The sequence below is a fragment of the Salminus brasiliensis genome, chromosome 16 (assembly GCF_030463535.1).
Source record: "Salminus brasiliensis chromosome 16, fSalBra1.hap2, whole genome shotgun sequence".
Classification (NCBI taxonomy): Eukaryota; Metazoa; Chordata; class Actinopteri; order Characiformes; family Bryconidae; genus Salminus; species Salminus brasiliensis.
The window spans coordinates 24,157,707-24,183,560 of NC_132893.1; the positions used below are offsets into that span (position 1 = coordinate 24,157,707).

A 25,854-nucleotide genomic window follows, 5' to 3' on the forward strand; every position below is an offset into this window, starting at 1 on the left:
ACTTAACTTTCAATGGAAGTCAATGTAAAATGACTTTTTGAATTTTGCTGCATTTCCATTGGTCCTCATTAACTCATTATCTTAAATTTTTTACACAATTTAAATTTTGTCAAAACGTCTAAAATTGAAGAAATTGAGTGGCGATATATGGCAGGAGACCGTTCAGCGCTGGTACCAACTTTCTTGTACTGTTTTGTACCACACTATCTGGTGAAAACCATATATAAAAAGCCTGGAACAGACATTTTTGATCAGCAGAAGTGAGGCGATGAGTTTAAATCCTACAATTAACCAAGTCATCAACTGCAAAAATGATTTTTTAAGTATTTCTCTTCACATATACAGCTTGGAAAGTTGGGGTCAGAGCACAGGGCCAGCCATGCTGGAGCAGACAGGATTAAGGGCCTTGCTCAAGGGCTCAAAAGTGGCAGTTTAGAGGTCATGGATCTCTAACCCCCACCCCTGTGATCAATACACAACATTTCTCAGTTTTAAGATTGTTATGAGAATTTCATAAATTTATATTAAACCGTTAAATTATTATACTGTTTTATTAAATGATACACTGTAAAACTCTATATGTACTATAAATATTGTTGGAAAGACATGTATAGTCTCATTCCATCGCTTGCTTCAAGTATTATTTTTCATCAAAATTGCAAACTGCATTATTTCTTCACAACGTGAACAACTTTACAATGGCTATTAAACAAGAAACTCAGCAGGATGCAGAGGTGACTTTTTCCAAATGCACTAAAGCATCAGTAGGGTGTTCTTTGGTAACACGGCTGTATTACCAATTGAATACCTATATGTCCTTTATTTCCATGGCAAATCCATTTAGGAATATTAAAACAGCTAGGGCAGAGTATGACAGACTACCTGTGCATAGCGGGCATTGCCTTTATCAAGGGGCAGTCTTTCAAATTAAGCTTTTTAAACAGTTTGTGCTCTTAAAGATGAATAATAAATAAGCCAATAATATTGTGTATTGTGTAGTTTACAACAACCTCAAAACACTTAATATATGAGATATTGCCCAAACATGCAAGTGTATAATGTTTTGAAATGTATATGTGAATGGCAACAGAGGCTGATAAGCTAGTTTATCAAACTGAGCCAGGCTGAAGAGCTGACCACTATCCCCCATGTTGGTCTGGACATGGTTGTACACGAGGGATGTGCAGCTCCAATCCACTAAACACAATTAAGTAATTTCCCAGCTCAAACACAGTCATTCACTCCAGCAGTTAGTTATCAGGTTTAGTAGGTATGCTAGAACAGTTGTAGTCTAAGATCTCCCACAACCAGGACTGGATGCCCCATGTTACACTCTTCCCTGCTCCACTGTTTCAAATATCAGAGGTCACATAAAACTCTCCAATTCAGGCATTAGCTTGATGCCAAATCTTCAGTCAGTCTCGCTTCCAAACCATCTCCAGGCTCTCCGATTCCAGTACAGAAAAAGTAATGATCTTCTGCTTCTGCACTTCTACCTCTTCCGCTTCTTCTATTTTCTGCACTACTTCTGTAAGCCTCACACAGTAACTTTACCATTTTTTAGAGGCCGGCAAAAACACCACCAGCCCTTCAAAAGTGTCGATTTCACATCAAAATGGGTGAATTTGGCCTGTGACATTTTTTTCAACAAGTATGAATAAGGCTTTATGAATAGCTTGCCTTGATTCTGGCCCTTATGGCTTCTTCAATGACATCTGGCTCAGAAGCAATTTCACAGTGCAACTGAGTGCCGTCGAAGCCGACTGGGTTAGGGCATCTTGCCTGTGCCGAAAAAGCCTCAACTGACTGCACTATGCTCCAGTGTCCATCTGTCATGTTTAGAGTCATGCCATAGCACTTTTCTGATTTGGTAAAAGGAAACTGCAAACTTCCATTTTAAAGGACTCCCCTCCTTCTATTTTAAAGAGCCCATAGCAAGCATTTTATTCTTCTAATGATTCTATGGCCGCATTCAAAGAAGGTTAAATTATTAGGTTAAAAAGGTAAAAAAAAAATTATTATAAAAATTTGGTTAAATTATAAGAGTTACTAATTATAAGAGTTATTATACATGGAACTGACATACCGTTAACAGTGAATCTCAAATATCTCGAATTCGGCTGTAAAACAGGACAATTCCAAACTCCTAGACTGTTTCTTAACAGTCTTGCCTCATTTCATTTATGCCCCAAAATCTATGTACACCCAGTTCACTGGTGATAGCCTTGGTGGAATTGTAAAGTGGCGGTGACTTCAGGAGAATATGGTGTTGTTGACACTAGAGAGCAGCACTGCTGACTACAGACACTAAGCCAAACAAACAGGGATTTGTGCTAGGCTAAAAGTTAACACTAGCCAATATAATATTAGCTTTTGCCATCTCTTTTCTCCATCATTCGCTCCCTTAAAAACAAACTGAACCGAACTGGACCTAAACATACACAAGAAGACAAGCACTGGCTTATTTATTTACCGGTAAGACTTGAGAAAAAACGGGGAAGAGAGTTGGGGCAAGGCTACAAGCTAACCCAGCTACATTCTCTTCAGCTTGTTACAGCACACTGTGCTGAGAGGACATAATGAGAGAGTGTTAAAACTCTGCTATGCTATGTGGCTTCTCTGAGCCATTGCAGAGCTTTAAAGTTTTTAAAACAGTGCAGACAATTCAAAACATTTTTCATATATGAGCCCTGTAAAAGTGTAGATATAGACCAGTCTGGTGGCCCATTGGAAGCAGGTGATGCTGTTGCTTGGGAATTGAGGCAAATGAATCACAGACGAAACCACAGAAGAGTGGTTTTCACCCCTGCTGACAGTAGTGTAGGAGTTGAGCTTGACTTAATGAGCCTGATGTTAAAGAGTGGAGCTGTGTGTGGGTCATTTCTAGTGCGGATTAAACTCTTTGCACAGAAACAGCAGGTTAAAAACAGAAAAAGGGAAAGGAGAGAGAGAGAGAGAGAGAGAGAGAGAGAGAGAGAGAGAGAGAGAGAGAAATGTATCTATGTTAGTCTAGGTAGGCAGCATGCATTATTCATAAGGGCTTTGCGTGAAGCATGGCCTGCCAGCAAGTGTCTCTCACTCCCTCCCTCTCTCTCCCTCTCACTTTTGCTTTCCCTCTCTTTCTATGCACTCTTTCCTCCCACTCTTTCTTTCCCTCCTTTTGCTACTACACACCTCCCTCTCTCTCTTTTTCTATCTTTCCTCCGGCTTCCTTACTGTCAGGCTGAACAGGGTGTGCTCCCACAATTATTCACAAATAAGCACATTCAGTATGACACTGTGTTACATATGCACCATCACTAAACAAAGACTGACAGGCAGAAATGAGGCAGCGTTCAGAACGCCTGACAGCACACACATTAAACTGCATTAAAGCAAGAAAACAAGTGGAATTGGTGACCTAAAAAACAAGTTATCCCCACAGAGCAGCATTACTGGAGGTAATACGAGGTCTTTAGTTGTACAGTATAAAAGACAGACAGCAGAAGAGACTGGCCGAGTAGAAGAGCGAGAGAGAGGGGAGGGCGGGCAAGTGAGATGCTTCAGAGCTGAGTCAATGGCATAATGGTTAGCCGTTCTCCAGTAAGTGGCCAATCAGAAGTCACAGCAACAGTACCCCATGTGATCAGATCAGTGGGGGCTGGAGAACGCAGGTCAGCGCTGGTACTGTTTGACTGCTGCTCACTCAGAAATTTGCATTTCAATTTTTGTCCCCAGTTGTAGTGATTGCCAATTCTCACCCTCTACCTAGGACTCCCCCTTATGCTATCAGTGCTGGAAGGGTGAAAACTAGAATGTGCTTCCTGCAGGTCACATGATGTGGGCCACTGCCGTTTTTGGAATTGCACTAATGCAACGTCATTGGACAGCTGAACACACTTGAAGGAGAACACTAACTGCCGGTTCTGTTTCCTCAGCTAACAGACGACTACACTGGCTAGAGGGAGGGTCATCCTACCCACTCAGAGAGAGAGAGAGAGAGCGCAAGGCCAGTTTGCTCTCTGGGACACCCAGACGTAGATGGCTGGGAAGGGGGACTGAATCAGGGATCCACTGATGATAGTTTGTATTTATGGCATTCATAAGTCTGAAGCATGCAAGTTCTGAGATGTATTTCATAAGTTCTGAGACGTGCAACCATCTAAGCACTGGCAATCATTGGAAGATTGTAGGTTTGGTCCCCTTTGATGCCAGAGCCATCCATGGCTGTGGTTGTGATGCCAGGAATCCAGGAGGGATTCAGTTGGTTTGGGTATCCTGCTAGAGATCTGGATCCCTTGTGATGCCAACCATGACCAGGAATCCAGGAGAGCATCAATTAGGTTATGTAGTTTGCTGAGGATGTGGTTGGATAGGAACCCCTGTGTTGTACTCCATGATTGGGAATTTGCAATGAGTATGGGTTGGGTATCTGGTTTGGGGACCTGGTTGGGTAAGATGGCCCTCCCTCTTTACCATCACTTAGTTATAGTACGGTTAGCGTTAGTGGCTGTTCAAACAGATGCAGTTGGCTTCATGTGTCTTAGAGGATACATATACTAGACCTCATCCTCCCAGTGCTGGTAGTGTAATTGTGTAATGGGGAGGGGGGGGGAGCTATTGGTCGGTAAAAATGACAATATGGAAGACAATATGGAAAGTTGGACCTTAAGGACCAGGCAAAAATGGACCTATACAGCCACTTCTTATTCTGCATATAATTCAAAGCAGTACAGTCAACCTCATCATTGTGTGCCTGTACCTCGCTGACTTAAACGACTTAAAGAATGGACTGCTGATCCTCAACTCACTCTCAAAGCGCCTCGAGTAATCAGCGCTGAGGACGGCCGTCGTAATGAAGTAGAAATTTACTCTGCTGTTGCTTTGAGCCGCTGGAGGAAAGCAATTAAACATCACACTGAGTTACTCCAGAGATGGAATAATGGACTGGCGAAGTGCGAGGGCATTAAAGGCCATGCTTTGTGGTCCGTGACTGATCACGAACTTAATACACCGCATTAGACTTACTGTTCTAATTTGCCTGTGCCTATTATTGTGACGTTGTTCAAAGGAGCAGAATAAAAGCTCTGTGTCTCTCTGCTGCTCCAGAGAGTGGAATAAAAGCTTTTTCTCCATCTTGGCTGGAGAAAAAAATGAGGCCCCTTTTTTCCAACATTATCTAGGTGACCGCCTTGCACCACCTGCTGCTGTCTCCTTTTGTATCTGGCCTTGCGCATGTATGGTATAGTTGAGAAGTGGAATTTGCATGGGTCCTGTCGGTGCTGTCATGCTGCTCCTCGGAGACTGGGCGCATTGTGGTGATTTGATTAGGACCGGCATGTTCCAGTGTTTGCTTAATTGAGCAGTGAAGTGAGTCCTTCCACCCTTCCCTCCGGCCAGGCCGGGGCTGATTGAGACGCGCCTCCCCAGGGACTGCTGCTGTCTGATGTGGGCTGTAACACCCCCCTCCCCTTTACCTCTGTCTCTCTCTCTCTCTTTCTCTCTGTCTTGCGCACACCCTTACCTCGATCCATCCCTCTCTGTCCATCACCTGCTGTCTCTTCCTCCCTCCCTCTTTCTCTCTCTGTCTCTCAGCTCCGCGTGTAAAATTAGCTTCCCTCTCCCCTACGTCCTCAACAACTGTCCCGCAGTGGGAGAGAGAGGCGAAGAGAGGGAGGGAGGAACAGCAAGACAAGACATCAAGAGAGGGAAGAAAAGGCAAACGCTATGCCTTCATCATTAACTTTATTATTATTATTATTATTATTATTAGCTTATTATTAGAGTGTCTCAATGTATTAACTTATTCATTTGTCAACAGCTGAAAGAGAGCGTTTTCACAGCTCTTTTCACAACCGCAATTCATCGGTCAAGTCATGTTTGGTGTCTGCAGCTTGCTTCTTTAGTTTTGCACTTGAGCTACAATGCTAATGTATCTAATGTCACTAACAAACAAAAAGTCCTCTGTTCACTCAACGCCTATCTTTGCAGACAGGGCCAATATCCTTATTAATGGGGAGAGACCAAAATACTCAAAACTACAATCACATCAATGATGAAATCTGACCTCTTGAATAGTTTGCAGCGTTTGGCTTAATAATGCACATTGAGGGAAGCCCCAGGACTGGCCTCCTCATTTATAACGTCTCTGTTATAAATGAGGAGGCCTGTTAATGTCTCTGTTAATGTCTCTGTCTATCAACTAGCACTGGTCAAACTGCCTAGATGTCTAAATCATCACACACTTGTCTTAAACCACACCAGCTTAGCCCTGAAAAGGGTATAAGTGCTCAATACCTGTTCTCTATACTAGCCTTTCCACCCAGCACCAGATGTCATATGAACATGCTTTTTGGGCTAAATCAAGTTTGGCCTTCATGAACTTTATTTAGCCCAAAAAGAGACATTGGTCCAAATTTAGCCCAAAATCTTTTTTTGGACCACATATAGCCATGAAAATAATTTGATGAAATCGTACTATTTATGTGTTTTGTTGATGAATAGCCATAATGTGAGTGCAAGGACATGACACAAGTGTATTTTCCCACATGGTTTGGGAAACATTACCAATTAAAACAGCAAAGAAACAGCTGAACGTTCCCATTTTACACGTCCAATTATAAAGGAAAGGTGGCTTCCACAAATGCAGTTGAAACTGTAGAACTACAAATATTACAAATTACAAAATAATTTGATGGGATTGTCTTGTACAAGCCCAGACTAGTCTTTCTGAACATAATGACTGCTTTTCAAAAATGGAATATATTGACATCTTGGCAACAAAAGAGGTGTGAAACAATCGTGTCCAAACAAGACATGACCTGACACACTGCAACTTTCACTCACTACAACACACTACAACACTTGTGTCAGCAGCAAAGCAGTTCGTTCTTCGGATGAGCTAGCTAAAGTAAGCTTAGCCTGTGACCTGAGTCACTATAGTCTAAATGTTTATAAGGAGGCTTTCTGTTAGCCAGACCTGAACGTGTTCTGTTATTATGCTAACTAAGCTACGACGAACCAGCCTTTCTCTCCCTGATTCGCAGGAGCTGAATATTCGCAGGTGTTGTCAGACTGCCGGTTTAACAATTATTAAATGATTGGTATGAAAGTGTGAGTGATGTTCACTGAGCTGGTGACTGGGGAGGCAAACTGAACTTTGTAGAGAGACATAAACGTGAGACCATCAGCAACTCCCTGCTCCCAGTAATACCGTACCTTTGCCCACTTAACATGACTGACTGGGGTAAAGAGTATACTGGAAGTAATATCACTCAACCTCGATGTTTTAACTCCTCACCTTCTAAATATATCTCCTGAGGTTTATTACAGAATGAATCACAGAGGAGTTGCTACTCCATGATATCAATTTACACTCCTTTGACACTTTGAATTTCACTAATTGCACTGTGTTGCTTTCTGTTTTCACTCTTTTCCCTCTCAACGTTTTACCCTTTCCCCTTCAAACATTCCCCTCCCACAACAATGTCAAATTTAAAAAGGTCATTGTCTGCATGTTACTTGTATTTCTAGGTGCTCCAGTAGAGTTCAGCAGCAAAAGAGTCACAATATCTGCAAAACCCGGTATCCGGTTTCCCGGTATGCAGTGGTCAGTAGCTACCAAAAGTGGTTCAAAGAAGTTACCACCTGTAAACCAGCAACATCCTGGGTACCTAAGGCTCATTGTTGCGATCCATGGAGACCCCACCTCACAACAAGGATTTGCTGCTAACGTCTCTGTGCCTGATACCACAGGATGCCTTCAGAGGTCTTGAGGGGTCCACGCCTTGAATGCTTAGATCTGTTGTGGTTGCACTAGTGGGGCTGACTCAGTATATATATATATATATATATATATATATATATATATATATATATATATATATATATATATATATATATAGTGAATTTAATATCTTCCAATAGGCTTAACAGATTTCCCTGATGATTTGTCTACCAGTTACTTTGCAATACTGTAGTGGCCCCGACCCTGATCCACTGGATCGTATTGGGACATCCCAAATTCTACAGGCCATTTGAATCAATATTCTTTTTCCAGACACTGTTGGGCCTCTAAGTAACCTCCGACATTCCAATGTTTCCACTTTGTTTCCAGCGTTCAGTTCACTGCACTCTGCAGTTTTATTCCTTTTAGAAGCTGCAGAGCAGGCTGTGTGTGTGGGGAGGGGGAGAGAGACGTGTGCCTGCGTTGTAGAGCCTGCACACACTGCCATAACCTTTTGGAGAGAGGAGCCACAACAAGCTGACCTTTAGCAGGGTTCTGTAGCTCTCCAAGACCCTGCACACTGCCCGGAGGAAGACAAGCTTCTGACCTTCAGCCTGACCGTAAAAACCCATGCACGCACATGCATGTGCACACCAGCACATACACAACCGTTGAAAACACACATACACACAACTCAACTCACACAACTCAAGACAAGACAAGCTCATCTTTCACATGGAAGTAGTTTATCGGTAGGAATCTGCTAATACGAGGTGAGTGCGATGTTTATTCATCAGAGAGGCTGAATGAGCAGTATCAGCACACTGGATCAGGTACTTCATGTACGAAGGGCAGGATGGGCCTGATAAGACTCGATACTAACACAAGAGCATGCTTTTCTTTCCTCGGCCCAGACACAGTAAAGCTGATGCGATAAGAAACAAGGTGAGCTTAAAATTCTGATGTCTAAACTAAGTATGGGGCAGTTACCGATTTTAGTGATATACTTTGAAATTAAACCCAATGACTAATATTTAAATAGACAGACAGACTGACAGCCAAATGCACAGGTAAATTGATAGATTGACAGATAGACTAACGAAATCATGGACGGGTGGATGGATGGATGAATAAATGGATGGATGGAGGGATGGATGGATAGATAGACAAACAGCCACTTAGATAGACAGGTAGATTGATAGACTGACAGACAGATAGGCAAGCAGATAGATAGATTGGCTAACAGACGGTCAAACAGACAAATAAATAAATAGATAGATGGATAGATGGATGGATGGATGCAGAGACAGACAGACAGACAGATAAATAGAGAGATAGAACTAACAGCCACATAGATAGACAGGTAGATTGATAGATTGACACAGAAATAGACAAACAGATAGAGTGACTGACAGACAAACAGACAAGTAGATAGATAGACAGACAGACTGAAAAGAGTCTGTATTATTATTGCTTTAATTTAAAATCTCACTCTGCATCTTACTTAACTTTATCCCCCTGCGTTTGCCAGGTCAGCACGAGTGGAGAGAATGTCCAGAATGTGAGCACCTGCGGACGGAAACATGACTTCAGGAGTGCCAAGGCTGCCAGCCCTGTGCCAAGCTGTGTGTGGCCAGATGTTTGGGCATGGCGTGCCAGGCCCAGAGAGGATAAACAGATGGCCTATGGGTAATCTGTCCCATCCGCCCCCCTACGGCCCCAACAAATACACTTCCAGACACCTACACGAGCTTCAGTCTCAGACAGCTCATTCGAGATGTCAGCAAGGAAGAACCAAATTGGCACGAGTCGATGCGAGCTTAATAACTTTCTTCCTGGTCTCTGGGAGGAAGCATCACAAGATGCCCTTCTCTGGTTTGGAGGAGGCAGATAGGGGGTAGCTGTGGGCAGCGGGGGCTACCTGTCTTTGATCATTTCTTCCCACAGCAGAGACGGCCATTCACCGGGAAGGGGGCCGTTGGCCGGGCTGTTAATTAGAACGGCGGGGCTCTCTGCGGTGTGAGGACTCGCACAGAAGACGGAGACAGAGACAATAAGGGGCTGCTGGGGCTTTAATAATGGAATCAGCTTGACTGTTATGCAGGCTGATACAGAGACGCTTTCTCCCTTTAAATAAAAGGCTGAATTATTACTGCTAATAAAGCTCCCCCATCTCTTTTTCTCATTTCAGAGAGAGACGTGCCCGCTGTGAAATCAGCTTCCCTTTAAAGCTCTGCAAATAGCAGTCTGTTTTTCCGAATCCGCAATAAACAGAGGCAAACAACTAAAAATGCTAACTCTGAAAAAGCACAACGTAGACCTAATTTCCTATTAGGGGAACTCAGAGCTTGAATTTAGAAGATCTAGAGAACTGGTAACATCTGAGAAGCTCATATGTGGCAATTAACCACGGTATATCCATAAAACAATAAATATAGATCCAAAGACATTTAAAGTCTAAATGATATAAGCAGGCTTCTCGACTTGTAGAGGTGAGGAGACTGGAGTGAGATTTTCTGGAGGCTGGAGTGAGACTGGGGGTGAGGTATTAGCAAGCTTCCACAAGTCTGGATCCATTGTTCAGCACTGCTTCAACTCCATTGTAATTGGCATGTTATTCTCTGCCTCCCGACACTCTGCCCACACGTCAATGGAGTGTGAGATATCTATTATGTGTTGAGCTGACCACACCAGTATTTAGGCTGTTGGACTCTCATTGGCTGTTTGCACATCTGTGTGTAAAAAATGCTTTTTATAATTTACAATGGGAAACAATGGGTTTTCAATGGGTTTTGTCTTTTGTCAAAGTTCAGTCAACAACAGCAAGAAATACACATAAGTATTTAAATACACACGAGTATATAAGAATACACACTTGTGAAAGCCTTTTTAATGCGAATCACAAAGGATAACTAAAATCAAACACTAGACTGACAATGGAGGAAAGAAGGGGACAGCCTGGAGATGGCAGGTATACTTGTAAATAAGGCTAGTTGGCTAAAAAAGGTTAAAAGGCTTAAAGCTAACTCTAGGCCAGCCAGAAAAGGCAACAGGTCTGACTGGAGGAAGCAGAAAAGGCAAATAGCAGCTAGGTTAAAAGTTACAACTGGCTACAATCTCCTCAGCTAGCTGGCTGCACGCCGCACAGAGAGGACACTGAGAGGACACCGAGAGGACAGCAACACTATATTCTGTTACAGTTCTAAGCTAGGCTATGCTATGCTAGGCTATGGTACTGTGGATCGCCTCAGTGCCTTAAACCATATAAATAAAAACAGATAAGTTTAAAACACATGATAAGTTGAAAATCTGTGTGTTTCATTCTGAGGCAAAATAACTGGGTTGTAAAAAGGCCTGTAAAACCACATCTGGGCTTTTTTTGGCCCCAACCAAACTCACATACTTACAGTTTATACAAGTAACAACTTAAACTCACATTAAACATTCTTTGACACTTTTATAGGGGTGAAAAGCACCAGACTGTTTGCCTATCTGCAGACGTCTGGCAGAAATGTACTTACAGGCAGCTGTTTTAGAACTGAATGTACTCACTGGGTTTTATGACTTTAGTCAGCATAACTGGCTGCAGCTTCTTCAGAGTGAAGGCAGGGATAGTGGTGAGCATTTTAAATGATATTTACTGGGGTTTCTGTCTAAATACAGAAGTGATATTTCAAAATGTGTTGTCTGCTTCTACTTTGCCTGCTAAGGTATGCTTATGTTACCCCATGCTGTAATTATGTATTATTTATACAGATTTATGTAGCTAATGGTACAGCACTTGTAGTTTGGAGATGTGGTCCCTCCATATAAAACACTATTAGTCCACTTGCAGTCATTGTAGCCTCAAGAAATACGCTTTACCGCCGATATGGTAGCCCCCCCACAATATCAGGCCTCGGCAGACCTGCTGATTTGTTAGATTAAATTTCTACACCAGGGACTGACAAATGAGCATGTACATAACATTCACTAAGGTAATTATCAGTGCATGCAGATACAAGCTTTTTATTAGAGATTTCTAATTGCCAACATCTGCAATATTGCCTGGTTAAGAGTGTTCCCATAATGCAATAGTTTAGTGGAAACAGGCAAACATGGAGGGAGTAATGATTTGCCGTTGCTGGTTCTATGAATAAATTTAATTACACACGGGGAGAACTACATGCTACTCGCAGATACAAGGCAGGACACACACTTTCCAAGATACACTGTAATTTCTGATTTAGCGAAATCTAATTAATTTCAAAACAACAAATGAACTGGCATCAGCAGTTCCACTCTCATTTGCACAATTAGAGCAGTGCACAGCTGTTCCTGCCACTGTAAACAAACATCAGAATTGAGCAGTTTGTTAATTGTAGCAAGTCTGGCTGTCATTGCGTGAGGAGGAGCGTGAGGAGGAGCAAGAAAAAACGAGATAAATCCCAAACAAGCCCAGCCCGACCCGGACTACACATCAGCATATAAGCACGGCCCTTAGGAGGATATACGCATACCACATGGGCAACAACACGTACACAAACTCACAAACATACATAACGAGCCTTTAATTATAGACAACCCTTCCGGCTTAAGGAAAGAACAAGAGCTGCATACAGTAAATCCAGTAAAAAAACAACACAAAACAACTGTACTGTTATGCAGTTTGGGTAGCAAACATGTTAGCCAGTTGGCATAATGGCAAGTTCACATTTATTAAAAATGGTTCTTAAAGGGTTATTTAGTAAAAGCAGGTCTATATACAAATCATTGTGCTATACATACCATTGATTAACACAGACTATGATAATATAACCCTTTATTTCACATTTACAAGACTCAACTTGTCCTCACACCCTTAAAACTCAAGGCTCAACTTGGACTTACACCTTAATTACACAAGACTCAACTCGGACTCACACCCCATGACTCTGACTCACACCCCAAAACTCAAAACCCAACTCAGACTCACACCCCAAAGACTCAAGACGTGATTCAGACTTACCCCAAAGACACAAGACTCAATTTCTATTCACCCCAAAGACTAAAGACTCACACCCCATCTCAGACTTACACACACAAAAAAAGGCCCAACTTGGCCTCACACCCCAAAGACTCAAATCTCAATCCGGAGTCTTTGGGATGGGAGCGCAAGTTGGTCCTTGTTTTCATCTGGACTCCAAACTCAAAGACACAAAACTCGACTTGGACTTGCACCTCAAAGACTCCAGACTTGAATTGGACTCACTCCAAAAACCTGTGACCCAACTCAGACTCGCAGAGACTTTAATCTAGACTCATCAAACCACACAGAATCCAAAGACGAAGACAACACAGATAAACTGGCTGCCTGTGGGGTGGGTGTTTATTGAATGAGTATGCATTATTCATGCTCAGAGAAGGTGCAGGTGGTTGGGATTGCTTTTGCGCCAGTGCCGACTCACGCAGTGAGCTTACTTTTCATCGAATACTTGGCCACTTCACTTCTAAAAAGGAGGTGATATATTTTCGTCAGAGCTCAAATGAATGCTTGAATGCGCTGAAGTCAAATTCAAGTCAAGTACATACTGAAATCTTACCATTTTTTAAAATGGATGAAGTTCTGCAGAATGCCCTGAAGTCAGCAGAGTAAATATGACTGGCAGAAGTCGGAGTGTGTGTGTGTATGCGTGTGAGACTGAGCTTATATATGTGGCTCCATGTGTGTGCCTGCAAAGTGCATCCAGAATTCTCATGCCTGGATCCATCCAAGGGCAGACAGGTCGCACTTTTACGAGGCGAGTGAACTTTTTCCCCATAAATATTCCATTCTCAATCTCTTCTGCCTGAGATTAGTGTCCTATTGATTCAGTGTGTAACAATGTGGGAAACGGTAGCAATGAACTTTTATAGTAGCGGCATGAAGGACGCACCATTGCAATAAAGGGGAAAAAGAGAGACAGAGCCATAAACCAAGAGTTAAGCTTTCACATATCAATGAAGAAAGGTCAGAAATAAAAAAAAGACTGATCAGCTCTCTGACACAATAAAGCCTATGTGAATGCATACACTTTTTTTTTTTTATTTTTTTTTTTTTTTTTTTTTTACAAATAAAGGTTCTTAAGTGGCTCTTGGCTTGAAAGTACAGTTCTAAGAAAAAGAACGTTTACATTATATAAAGCTTTATATAAAAGAGACTCTCAACTCGACTGCAAATATTAAACCTCTCAATAAATTCCAGTTATTCTAATGATATGTGACTTCATTTACCAAAAGTGAGAGCTTTTATTATCTGACAAAAGTCAGATTTTGAATCTGTTTGAGATATGAACTCATAGAACCTTGAGCTGGAAAAGCTAGTAGAAAGCCAGTCCCCCTGTGCTAAGTGGCAGAGTTAAAGGGAGGAGAAGAGCTGGTGGAGGGTTGCAAAGACTGTTGTACACATGTAAACAGGGTGTAGCTACTGTTGATTACTGAAAAGCACCTGATTCTGATTTGTTTGAGAAATATATTGAATGACCAACACTGTGGGCCCTATTCTAGTGATCTTTTGGCCAGTCAACAGCGCAGCTTGATTTAGGGTGCATCAGTGTGTACACCTTACACAGTCTCTTAATTAATCATGGGTGTGTTCTGGGTGTAAACTACAACAAACCAATCAGTGTGTCACTTGCCATTACCTTTACGAGCCAGGTGCGGTCACATTTTCACGGCAGATTTTTTCTCATTATCTGATTGCCCAAGTGTATATAAACGCAATAATTGTAGTACTGACAAAATCAGATTTTCTGCAGTTATGGGATATGTAAGTACACGTAAACACACTTATAGTTCTATATTTAACAGTCAATACTACTTCCAAGTAAGACCCTACAGCTACAGGTATAAAAATGGCAAATTATAAAAAATTGAAGGTAATTTGTGAACAAAAAGTCTGAAGGGCAGAAGCAGAACAACACACACACTAGTTTCCATTTACATTTTGTTTACAAGTTGTGGTCGAAAAAAGCTTCTGCTCCGTGTGACTCAATGCCAATATCTAGAGACTTGAGGCCAAGTGCAAAAGCTCTTGAAAACAAACAAAATGATACGCAGCGTTTCTTCCCCCCCCCACCCCCCCCCCCGTTACTACGGCTACCGAACGAAAAAAAAAACCAACAACAACAACACACGCCTCCATTTGGATCGATATAAATATGGAGCTGAGTGCATGATGCCAATATCTTTATTAGACTGCAAGTGAGATGAGGGGACGCCTCTTTGGCTCAGTGATCTACAAGACACCGCCTTTCTCATTACCAGACTCATGGATTTCCCATAACATCATAAGAGATGCATTGCACTGGACACGGACCACTGTAGCAGGGTCAGTGCAGCCTTGCATGTTATTTCTCTCCATTTAATCTGAAGATAAACAGCCACTGTAGGAAGGTACTTTGCCTTTAACGTCCCAGTAAGGATGTTTACCAGAGCTACGCTGCATTCAATCTGGTCAGTGTCAAATGACTCACTTTGTAAATATCAATAAAATAGGTCCATTGTGGGAAGCTGGGGATCGAACACAAACTCCTGGATGAATAATACATGTTCTGAAATCGGTCTGGACCATATTAAAGGCAGCATAGTTTCCGCAGCATGGACATTAATGACCACTAAAAGAAGGTTATTACTGATCCTATATTGCAAAGAGCCCACAAGAGTCTAAGCAGGGTTTTTCTAGGACATGCTATCCGCATGGACCGCTCAAGTTATCAAGAGCAGATGAAGCTAAGGTTGATGAATGCTAGGAACCCTTTTCAGTCTTGTTGCTCAAATCTAAATCCAGTTACTACAATCTCAACCTGGCTGAAAAAGACCCCCCAAAAAATGAGCTGGAGCAAATGACAGAAAACACTAAACTATGCGTGGATGATGCTCTCCATGACGAGACTGCTGAAACTTCACAGATCATTAACTATATAGAACCATGACAACTCAGAGTTCCAGTAATATGTTCAAACTGTTCTTTGCATGCTGAATGGGTTCTTCAAATTGATGGAAAACCATGATAGTAGATGGTTCTATTTCGCACTAAAAGACCATGCATAAAAAAATGGTTACATTAAAATTAATAAATAAATAATGTTTTTTATAAAAATTAAAAAGTCAAATGTAGGAAATTGGCCAATGGCTAATGTCCCATAATAGGTTTTTCTGAGCAATGCCTTAACACAACTAATGTTGGTTCCATAGAGAACCATTCGATGGAGGGTTTACTTTTTCTAAATAAGATGTGTGAATGTTATGTACTGCAAATTCTAAACAAAAAGGGTTGCAACAACGATGCTGCTATACAGACCCAGTTTTTAAAAAGGTTCTATAAAGAACCATACAAAAGGGGCTTTCCATGTGCATTATACAGACAAAAGTATTGGCACACCTGCTCATTCATAGGTATGACCTTTTTTATCCTGCTTTTGTTGGAGTAAATACTGTCTAGGAAAAAAGCTTTCTGCTATCCTGGAGCCAATGAATTCATGTTTATCTGCTCTGAAGAGTCACTATTCTATTGGAAATATTCTCCACAGGGACTAGACAAGCTTTATGTGTGCATTTGCATCAGATCTGAGTCACATCTGCGTCAGCAATGGGTGCAACTGAAGGTAGGTGAATGCATACCTTAGAAGGGGTGTCTACAAACATTTGGACATATAATGTATGTGTAGAACCATTTACCCTGGCAAAGATGCTCTCAGAGTTGTCATGATTCTGTGTAGAACATCTGCTTATACTAAAGACCCTTTTTTGTATCATTCTGCGTGTTTATGAAGAAGCATGCAGTGCATAAACAAGGAACAAATAATTCAATCTGTCATATAATATTTCACAAGGACAACTTTATGAATCAATTCATATGCAGTACAAGGACACCTCCAGCTCAATGTTATCATTTATGTGCAAACAAATTCAACACATCTGACCCATAACGCAGCTTCCTAATGTTCTCCATATCTAACAACAAATAGTGAAGTCCTAGCAAATAACCTAAAGACTTGATATTCAACCATATCTATATATATATATATATATATATATATATATAGATATATTACACTATAATAGAACAGAAGCATTCAGAGGGAACAGCGTACATCCTCACATTTACTTCAGCTCAATAGGATGAATATCTTTAGTTGTATCTGTCAGTAAACATAAGAATAAAAAGTCTCATGTGAACTGAATGAGAACTGTTGGAACTGGAATTGAGGGTCAGGTCAGATAACATGCATAATAGATGACCCCCACTAGAAGGATGCGTCACACCATTTACGGGAGGGTTCCATTCTAACTATTCTCTTAAAAATAAAGCTGTCAAAATAGGTTCTTTGCCACTTAATAGATGTTGTATTTAACTAATTGAACCCTATGTTTCTATATTAACTATGCACTTAGAAAAAAAAGGTGCCAAAACAGGTTCTTTAGACTGACACCACTGAAGAACCACTCTTGGTTCCCTGGAGAACCTTTCAATGGATGGTTATTTAACCCCTTGAACCCTAATGCAGAAACGATTGTGTGTTATGTGAAAACCGTTTGGTTTAGTATATCTCGTGGAGTCCCACCAGGTTCTATTTTAGGGCCTATGCTGTTACAGTAATGTAGTCACAACAATGAAGACCCACAGACTAACAGACAGAGTTTAAAGGGTTAAAGATCAAATCCTTGTCAAGTATTACAGGTTGGACCATCCTGACTGATTTAATCAGATTCACCTGGATAAAACAACACACTGGACACCACTGAGACAACTGATGTGTTTGGACACTTGTGTAAAATCCCAACATCAGTGTGTTACCATCCCACTCATCTGCAGCACAGTCCTCACTTATTACATCAAAGAACCAATTCTGTCCCAGAGAGCGAACGGAGATTTCAGCTTCTTTCCTTTCTCTTTCTGCATTCTAAAATCAAGCGCCTTCCTCTTCTTCCCTTGTTCCACAGTGGGACCACTCAAGGGTTTGACAGGCATGTTTCTCAGCTTTCAGTTTTCAAGAAGAAACTTTGCTGTACTGAACAAACCCATCTCCACACTTACCTCATGGAGACACTCGTACACGTAAAGTTGGTAAAGAGGTCTATTAGAGTGATGCCACTTTTAGTTCGCTGAAGAACATTTCCAACATGCCAACCACAGTATGAGTGTGAGGAACCTTGTAACCTCTTAAACTTCATTAAACCATCACTGGTTGCAGTCTTGCATAACCCAATCAGTTTGCATTGTTTTTCATGTGATTACTAGGTGATAACCATTTGGAAATAATAGGTCACATAGTTAAAGAGGCTACAGGTTACAGGACATCCACAGAATCGTGCATCCAAGCAAAGAACTATGTAGGGACTTTTACTATTGTCGACAAAAAATGTCAGGTATGGAGCTCTATGTGCTTCTTTCTGCCAATGAAATGCAAAGAGTTCTTTTGCTTTATTAGCATAATAAAGCGAAGGCAAATAAGAGAAGGTGGAGTGGCAAGAAGAAGCAATTGAAAAAGAGAGGGGTTGGATGGGAGAGATAAAGAAAAGAAGGGAGCGGAAGGAGGAGAAGGATGATAAACGGCGCAGAAGGCCCTGCACAACTCTTGGAAGTGAATTCCAGTCCACTCCCTGGTCTCTGTCTGCTAGAAGAGAGAGCGTGGTGGTGTCTGGCAGGCTTGTAGGAAAGATAAGGGAGCTATCTCAACACAGTTTATTGGGAATAGTGTCCCCCCATTAATCAAGGAGCAGGGAAGATGGAGGAGCCCACTCACCTTTCGCTTTGTTTTTCGTAGCCGCCGCTGGAATCGTGGAGTGCAAGAAAGGGGAGGGTGGAGGGAGGGATGGGTGAGGGAGACAGGAATGGAAAAGGGGAGAGAGAGAGAGAGACAGAGAGTCAGAGGAAAAGAGAAGGGAGAGAGAGAAAGAGAGAGAAGGAGGAGAAAAGAATTGATTAGACCAAACGGAATTCAAAATGGCACAGACACCAGCCACCTAGCATGCTAATTCACCTGTTCTACAACATTGATTCCTATCAGCCTCACAAGAGTCTTTATCATCGCCCAAATAGCATCTGCCAGTGAGCATTTGCATTACACTGGCAGTTATTCTGTTCCTAGATAACTATTCTCCTGATTGCATATAAATGGGTGTGAAGAAAGCTCTTCTAGCTCATAGGTGTGAATTAGCAGGTTCTGCTACACCCGGAATGCAACAAGGCTCAAGCTTCAGCTCTGAGAATCTCTCTCTGCCGAGAAGTCCTTTTGTTGTGAGCTTGGTCTGGCGATGCCGTGGGATAAGAAGTGCCGTGTCAGATTGCCTTTGTGGAGACCGCGTGCCAGCTGAGGGCTCAGACGAACAGCAATCCTCTGTTGTGCTATTACCTCCTGAATGGCTATTGATCAGACACAACACCATTCTGCAACAGCTCCCCAATTAGCAATGCAACACATGCCTCCAGAGCTCTCGCAGGGAAATACGTCTGTATAAACACCACTCATAATTCTGTCACTCTTCTGACATGTTTTCGTGGGCGCCTTTGCGGCACAATTCACTTTTCCTAACAGTTTTGTGTACAGGCTATATAGGGACAGAAACACAAAGATTTTCCACTTATGCTGTGATGCCATTAAATCACATGGTCAAAATGAAGAATTTTAAGAATTATTGGTATGTACAGTGAGGGAAAAAGTATTTAGTCAGTCACCAATTGTGCAAGTTCTCCCACTTAAAAAGATGAGAGAGGCCTGTAATTGACATCATAGGTAGACCTCAACTATGAGAGACAAAATGAAAAAAATTAAATTCTGAAAATCACATTGTCTGATTTTTAAAGAATTTATTTACATATAATGGTGGAAAATAAGTATTTGGTCAATAACAAAAGTTAATCTCAAGACTTTGTTATGTATCCTTTGTTGGCAATGACAGAGGTCAAACATTTTCTGCAAGTCTTCACAAGGTTGGCACACACCGTTGCTGGTATGTTGGCCCATTCCTCCATGCAGATCTCCTCTGATGTTTTGGGGCTGTCAGCCGGCAACACAGACTTTCAACTCCCTCCAAAGGTTTTCTATGGGGTTGAGATCTGGAGACTGGCTAGGCCACTCCAGGACCTTGAAATGCTTCTTACGAAGCCACTCCTTTGTTGTCCTGGCAGTGTGCTTGGGATCATTGTCATGCTGAAAGACCCAGCCATGTTTCATCTTCAAGGCCCTTGCTGCTAGAAGGAGGTTTGCACTCAAAATCTTACAATACATGGCCCCATTCATTCTTTCATGTACACGGACCAGTCGTCCTAGTCCCTTTGCAGAGAAACAGCCCCAAAGCATGATGTTGCCACCCCCATGCTTCACAGTTGGTATGGTGTTCTTTGGATGCAATTCAGCATTCACTCTCCTCCAAACACAACGAGTTGTGTTTGTACCAAACAGTTCTACTTTGGTTTCATCTGACCATAAGACATTCTCCCAGTACTCTTCCAGAACATACAAATGCTCTCTAGAAAACTTCAGACGCGCCCGGATATGTACTGGCTTAAGCAGTGGAACACGTCTGACACTGGCGGTGTAGTGTGTTACTGACGGTAGCCTTTGTAACATTGGTCCCAGCTTTCTGCAGGTCATTCACTAGGTCCCCCGTGTGGTTCTGAGATTTTTGCTTACCGTTCTTGTGATCATTTTGACCCCACGGGCTGAGATCTTGCGTGGAGCCCCTGATCGAGGGAGATTAGCAGTGGTCTTGTAGGTCTCACATTTTCTGATTATTGCTCCCACAGTAGATTTCTTCACACCAAGCTGCTTGCCTATTGCAGATTCAGACCTCCCGGAAAACAGCCTGGTTGTAGTCTTAATATTCTAACGATTGCGTGACTGACAGCCCTCTATCACTTATGAGCACTGATGAGAATTTTGTTTACGCTACCATGGCAATTTCATAGATCTTTAGGGTTTTCTGAGGTTCCAGCCCATATATAGAAACAAGCTTGGGGCGCAAATGGGGAAGCTGCTGTCCTGTATGTCACGAAGCTTCTCCGCTTTGGCAGGCGGATACGTGCTGGGCTGGTAGGGCGGGGTACGGGTGGGTGATGAGCAGCGGATCTCCCTTTCTACAGTGCTGTGCAGGCCGCTGGACATGAAGTACGGCAGTGCACACAGGCTCCAGCTTTAGCTTTATATCTTTAGGTTGCTCAGACTTGAAGAGAGGCTGTAGCCATGTTAGGCTTGTGGTCAGGGAGACATACTTTGTACATTCACACTGGAGGCCCAGAGGAGCCTGATTAGCTTAATTAGAATGTAGATGTAGGTTCCCACAGCCTTTAAACAAGCAGTCAGGTGCCATTTTCTGGGCTTTTTCCTATTACCAGTCAAACCAGGGAATTACTTGAATATATTTTCCTCAGCAGTTTTCAGTTTTTCACAATATAGATTGAAGATTCTAGCTCAAAGGTTAAAGATTTTTGGCATTCTGTGGGGGTCACATTCCATTGTGCAGTGCACAAATTCAAAGCAAGTGGCCACCTGGCCCATGGGCTCTGCATTTTTAGTGCCCAAAATATGAAACATATGGACAGAGGCACCAGACAAAATTGTAATCCCTTGTTCTAGGATACACCTTAGTAAAAAATGACTGAATACATTCCAGTAAATACGTTTTTAATTATTTATATGCATTGATGTGCCAAAATCTAGTAAATTAGCAGTGATGTTTAAATAAATAAGCTGTTCAAACACGTTGAAAACAATTCATTCAAAAAGCAAACCTTACTTTAAGATTCAATGAAAGGACACTGTAAGCAGGATGTCTCACAGCTAATTATCCACTCTAAATCAAGCTCGTAATTATTTTTTTCAAGCTCAGAACACATTTTGATATATAGATTTTTTTTAACAATACCAAATTGTGGTGTTAAGCGTTTAGCAAAGTTTAAATGGAAAACACAAAAAAGACACGTGATAAAACACTCCTCAAAATTCACCAACATGCATTCAACAGACCTCCCGGAAAACAGGCGGGTCGTAGTCTTAATATTCTAATGGTTGTGCGTGACTGACGGCCCTCTATCACTGATGAGCACAATTTTGTTTACGCTACCATGGCAATTTCATGCAATAAATAAGCTGTTCAAACATGCTGTAAACAATTCATTCAAAAAGCAAACCTTACTTTAAGATCCAGTGAAAGAACACTGTAAGCAGGATATCTCACAGCTAATTATTCACTCTAAATCAAGCTCGTAATTCATTTATAGCTTATGCATAATAACATGCTATTAAATATCATTATACTTACATATCTATACTTGGCAAAGGCAGCTGTTTACTGTTACCTGTTCTATTGTTATACCCTGAGGAAATAACATGGTTTCAACTGCATCTCAGAGTCAAATATTAAATTTAAGGTGAATAAACCATTGTCCAGGTATTCATAAAGGGCCCTAAAGAACTATATTTACAAAGCCAGACACTTTCTTACCACATTTAACACTATGATCACGTTTGCTTCGATCAATCTTCCCCCAGACTGCATGTTGTTCTTAATCGATGGTCTAATTTGTGACTTTTTTGTTCTATTACAAACAGATAAATCACTGGCCTATAGCGAATATCATTGCCCTGGTATCTTTGTCCATTAAAAGATCAAGATCAGGATTCCAAGTGGGTAAAGCTGTCTCAGTGTTTACTTGTTTGTTCTCGATAAGTGTACAAAAAAAGGCCTCAGAAGTATCTTTGCTCTTATAGTAAAGGTCCAAATAAGTCGTTAGGTTTTGTTAAGTTGTTAACAAAAAGTGCCCTTATGTTACTAAAGCTTATGGAACACAAAGTGATAAATAATATGACCAAAATGCCCCCAAGTAGGATGTCAAGCAGGATGTTCAGAATCACCCCTGCTTTTGGCAGCATAATAGAACAGAATGCAGATAGCCTTGATAATCATGTTTGGAATTACAGAGTGTTGAGCGCTGAATGCTGCAATTTTTAATAGAAAACACTGCTCCATAAAAGACCATCCAGAGAATTTTGCAGACCTGCTCGCCTGACTCTACATGTCTGTTATTTATCTCACCAAAGCGTCTATGGCATCTGAATCTAAACACACAGAGAGAAAGAGAGCTAGTATGGTGCAATGAAATTCTCCTCACCATGTGGACTGACGTATTGGAGGCATACCAACAGATCCATCAATTTCGTAAACCACAGTGCGTGAAGAATCCCAGCTGATACCATGGGAGAAATTCTCTTTGCTGCTTATTTTTCCATTCTAACTTGTTTACCAGGAGCAAAGTGAGCACATAATATGTAAATATAAAGTGACCATCGTGTTCTCCCTCTAAAAGCTCTTAGCAATCAACACTCACCAAGGAGTGTGATGACTTCAGCTGTTTGAACAGACTGCTTAGATTGAACTGTCAAAATCAGACCCTGGGTCATATCCACTAAAACTTGGGAAATGAAGAATTGCACTGTGTTTCATGTACTGTATGTTGTTATTGTTTAACAAGGCAAGTTTCCTCCTTATTGCCCGAATCAGTAACATAATCTAATCCATATATGAACTTCTTCTCTCTCGCCCATCGATTTCCTGTCTACCCCTCTTGTCGAACTGGTTGCATGTTCTGTACGGGGCTTGAGGAATACACACAAGCCTGGAGAGCAGTAGCAGTAGGCAAGCAATACATTAATAGAGATTCACGGGAAGGGGAGGTCCCAAACCTAGGCTAAGAAGCCCTCCTAGTCAATTATGAATCAATTATTCTTCTCGATTTACAATATTATTTTAATATGATGAATCCATTCTAGTTTATTGCACATTTCAAAGCTTTCAATTCTCCAATTCCTCATATTTATTTACATTTAACAGACGTGGCTATTCTAAACATATGTCTTAAAACATTTTAAACATAGGAGTGTTAGACATATGCTTAGTTTTATCAGTTTATAATGGAACTAAGGGTTGGCAGTTCACATAAATGACAGAGGTCCCATTGAGGCCTACTCTCTAAAAGAAGAGTGTGTAGAGTAGCTTAAAAGGCAAATACGAGACACTTGTTTGACTGCAAAGACCTTCATGAAGCTTTAGCATATTCTGGTGGAGCACTGTTCTACTGTGCAGCGACACCTGTAAAAATATAATTCCCACAGCAGAGCCGTCAGAAGAAAAACTGTTTTGCATCCCCACCAGAAAATGAACTGTCCGAAGTTTTCAAAGGAGCATCTAAACAAGCCTGATGCATTTTGATAAAACATGTCCTGTAGTCCTGTTCTGTCTACAATGAGCAAAGATATGTTTGGAGAAAAAAGGTACAAAGAATTTCATGAAAAAAAACACCTTGTCCACTGTTAAGCACATTAATGGATGCTTTGGGCTTGTGTTGCAGCCAGTGGCACTGGAAGCATTTCACTGGTAAAGGGAAGAATGGATTCAATTAAACACCAGCAAATTCTGGAAGTAAACATCACATCATATACAAAAACGCTGGCTTCTGCAGCAAGGGAAAGATCTGATAGACACCTCAAAGCCCACAATAAACTCCCTTAGGAGACACACTCTAAAGGTTTTGCCATGGCCCTCACAGTCCTGACCTAAATATCAGCACAAATCAGCTGTGGATAGAACTCAAGACAGTCCAAGAACCTCACAGAATGTAATGCCTTTTGCAAGGAAGAATGAGTGATACTTTTTATACTTCTTAACAATGTTTCTTTTTAATAAAACGTGACTAAAGCACAGATCATTATTATCCAATGACAAAAAATAGATCAACTGACCCCAAAACACTTTTCCGGTGGAACAAATATCAAGAATTTGGTCATCTAGATGACATTTCAGAGTTAATTAGACCACAGTCTGTCAGTGCACGGTTTAAGATTAGATCTGATCCCCCAAGGGATGCATCTTACCTTAGGAGGCGTCTTCCTTAAATGACCTCCAAGGATTTGCTTGAGAAGCATTTAGCTTGAAGTAGTTTGAACACATTTGCAATGACCAGTGCAGAAGAAGGAAAATGCAGTGCAGACGTAGTAGAGTGGAGTGGAGAAAAAGCAGGATAGAATTGAGAGAGATGCAACAAGGTGGGAGAGATGGGAAGCGGGAAGTGAGAAGAAATGAGCAGAAAAGAGAGAGAGTACACTCGGAGGAAACGTTAACTGATATAGAACCTTTATATTACATTACTTTTAAAAGGTTCTTCACACTCAGGCACCTTGTTCACACCTTTTCCTCACTATGCTCTAATTCTCACTCGGTTTCTCTCATTCTCACCCTGGTAGGTTTCTAACATTAGTCATTGATGTTTTTGGGTTAATCTGAAAGCCGCTTTGTCTTTACTCATTATTCATATGCATTAGTCAGGTCTTCAGGCATTATTCTAATTGCTCTTGTTGTTATGTAAAGTCTTGCGATCTGGTGTTAAATCAAGAAGGAGGAGCTGCCCCCCCCCCCCAAATAAAGGAACCCTTCAAATTTCTGCTGACCTAAAGAAGAGGTCATATGTAATCTCAACCCATGAACCAAATGTCAACTAGATAACCGAACTGCTTTATTTTTCTTGCCACAGTGCTCCTTGGCTTGCCCTCTAAACCTAGACCTAAAGCCCCTTTGTAGCACTGCCTGTTGTAAAAAGAGCTTAGCCTATGGCAGAGCTCCAAAGAACTCTTTCAGCAACCTTCATTGTTAAGAACGTAGAGAATAGGAAAAGGAGAGGTGAGGCGAGAGAAAAGGAAGAAGGAAGAAAAGGGTGGTGCATGAAGGAGGAAGTCGGGGGGTCCACTTGTACCCTGCAGCGAGCGAGGTGACAAAGTTCCCTGTAGATCATTCTGACACTTCTCCTCTCTCACCTGTGGCCGAGGTTGCAGTGAATTATTCAGCACAGCTGCATTATTGATGTAGTGTTATACTCAGATCAAGGAGCTGGAACCTGCAGTACCACAGGTGACAACTTCTACCAGCACAAATAACAGTTCTGCACACCAAAAACCAAGGTAAGGGTGCGGACAACAGCTCTGCATTCTACACCGAGGCTGAGGGATACATCTGCAGGGCTCTCGTGTCTATAGATGAATCGTCAACTTTGCAGCTACAAGAAACTTTGTAGGATGGAAAAACTCCGGCCTCGCCTGGAAATCCAAGCAATACGTGCAGACAGGCTGAACAATACTAAACTCCAAAATGTTTTTTCA

General features: G+C 41.6%; 1 protein-coding gene across 2 annotated transcripts in view; it reads right to left on the reverse strand.

The window, feature by feature from the left end:
• cadm2a (cell adhesion molecule 2a) overlaps positions 1-25,854 on the reverse strand; it is a 425,903-nt gene that overhangs the window by 97,503 nt on the left and 302,546 nt on the right. For both annotated transcript variants that reach the window (XM_072658901.1, XM_072658900.1), the window contains exon 2: positions 18,451-18,477. In XM_072658901.1, the coding sequence (XP_072515002.1) occupies positions 18,451-18,477 (27 nt within the window). The remainder of the gene's footprint in view (positions 1-18,450; positions 18,478-25,854) is intronic.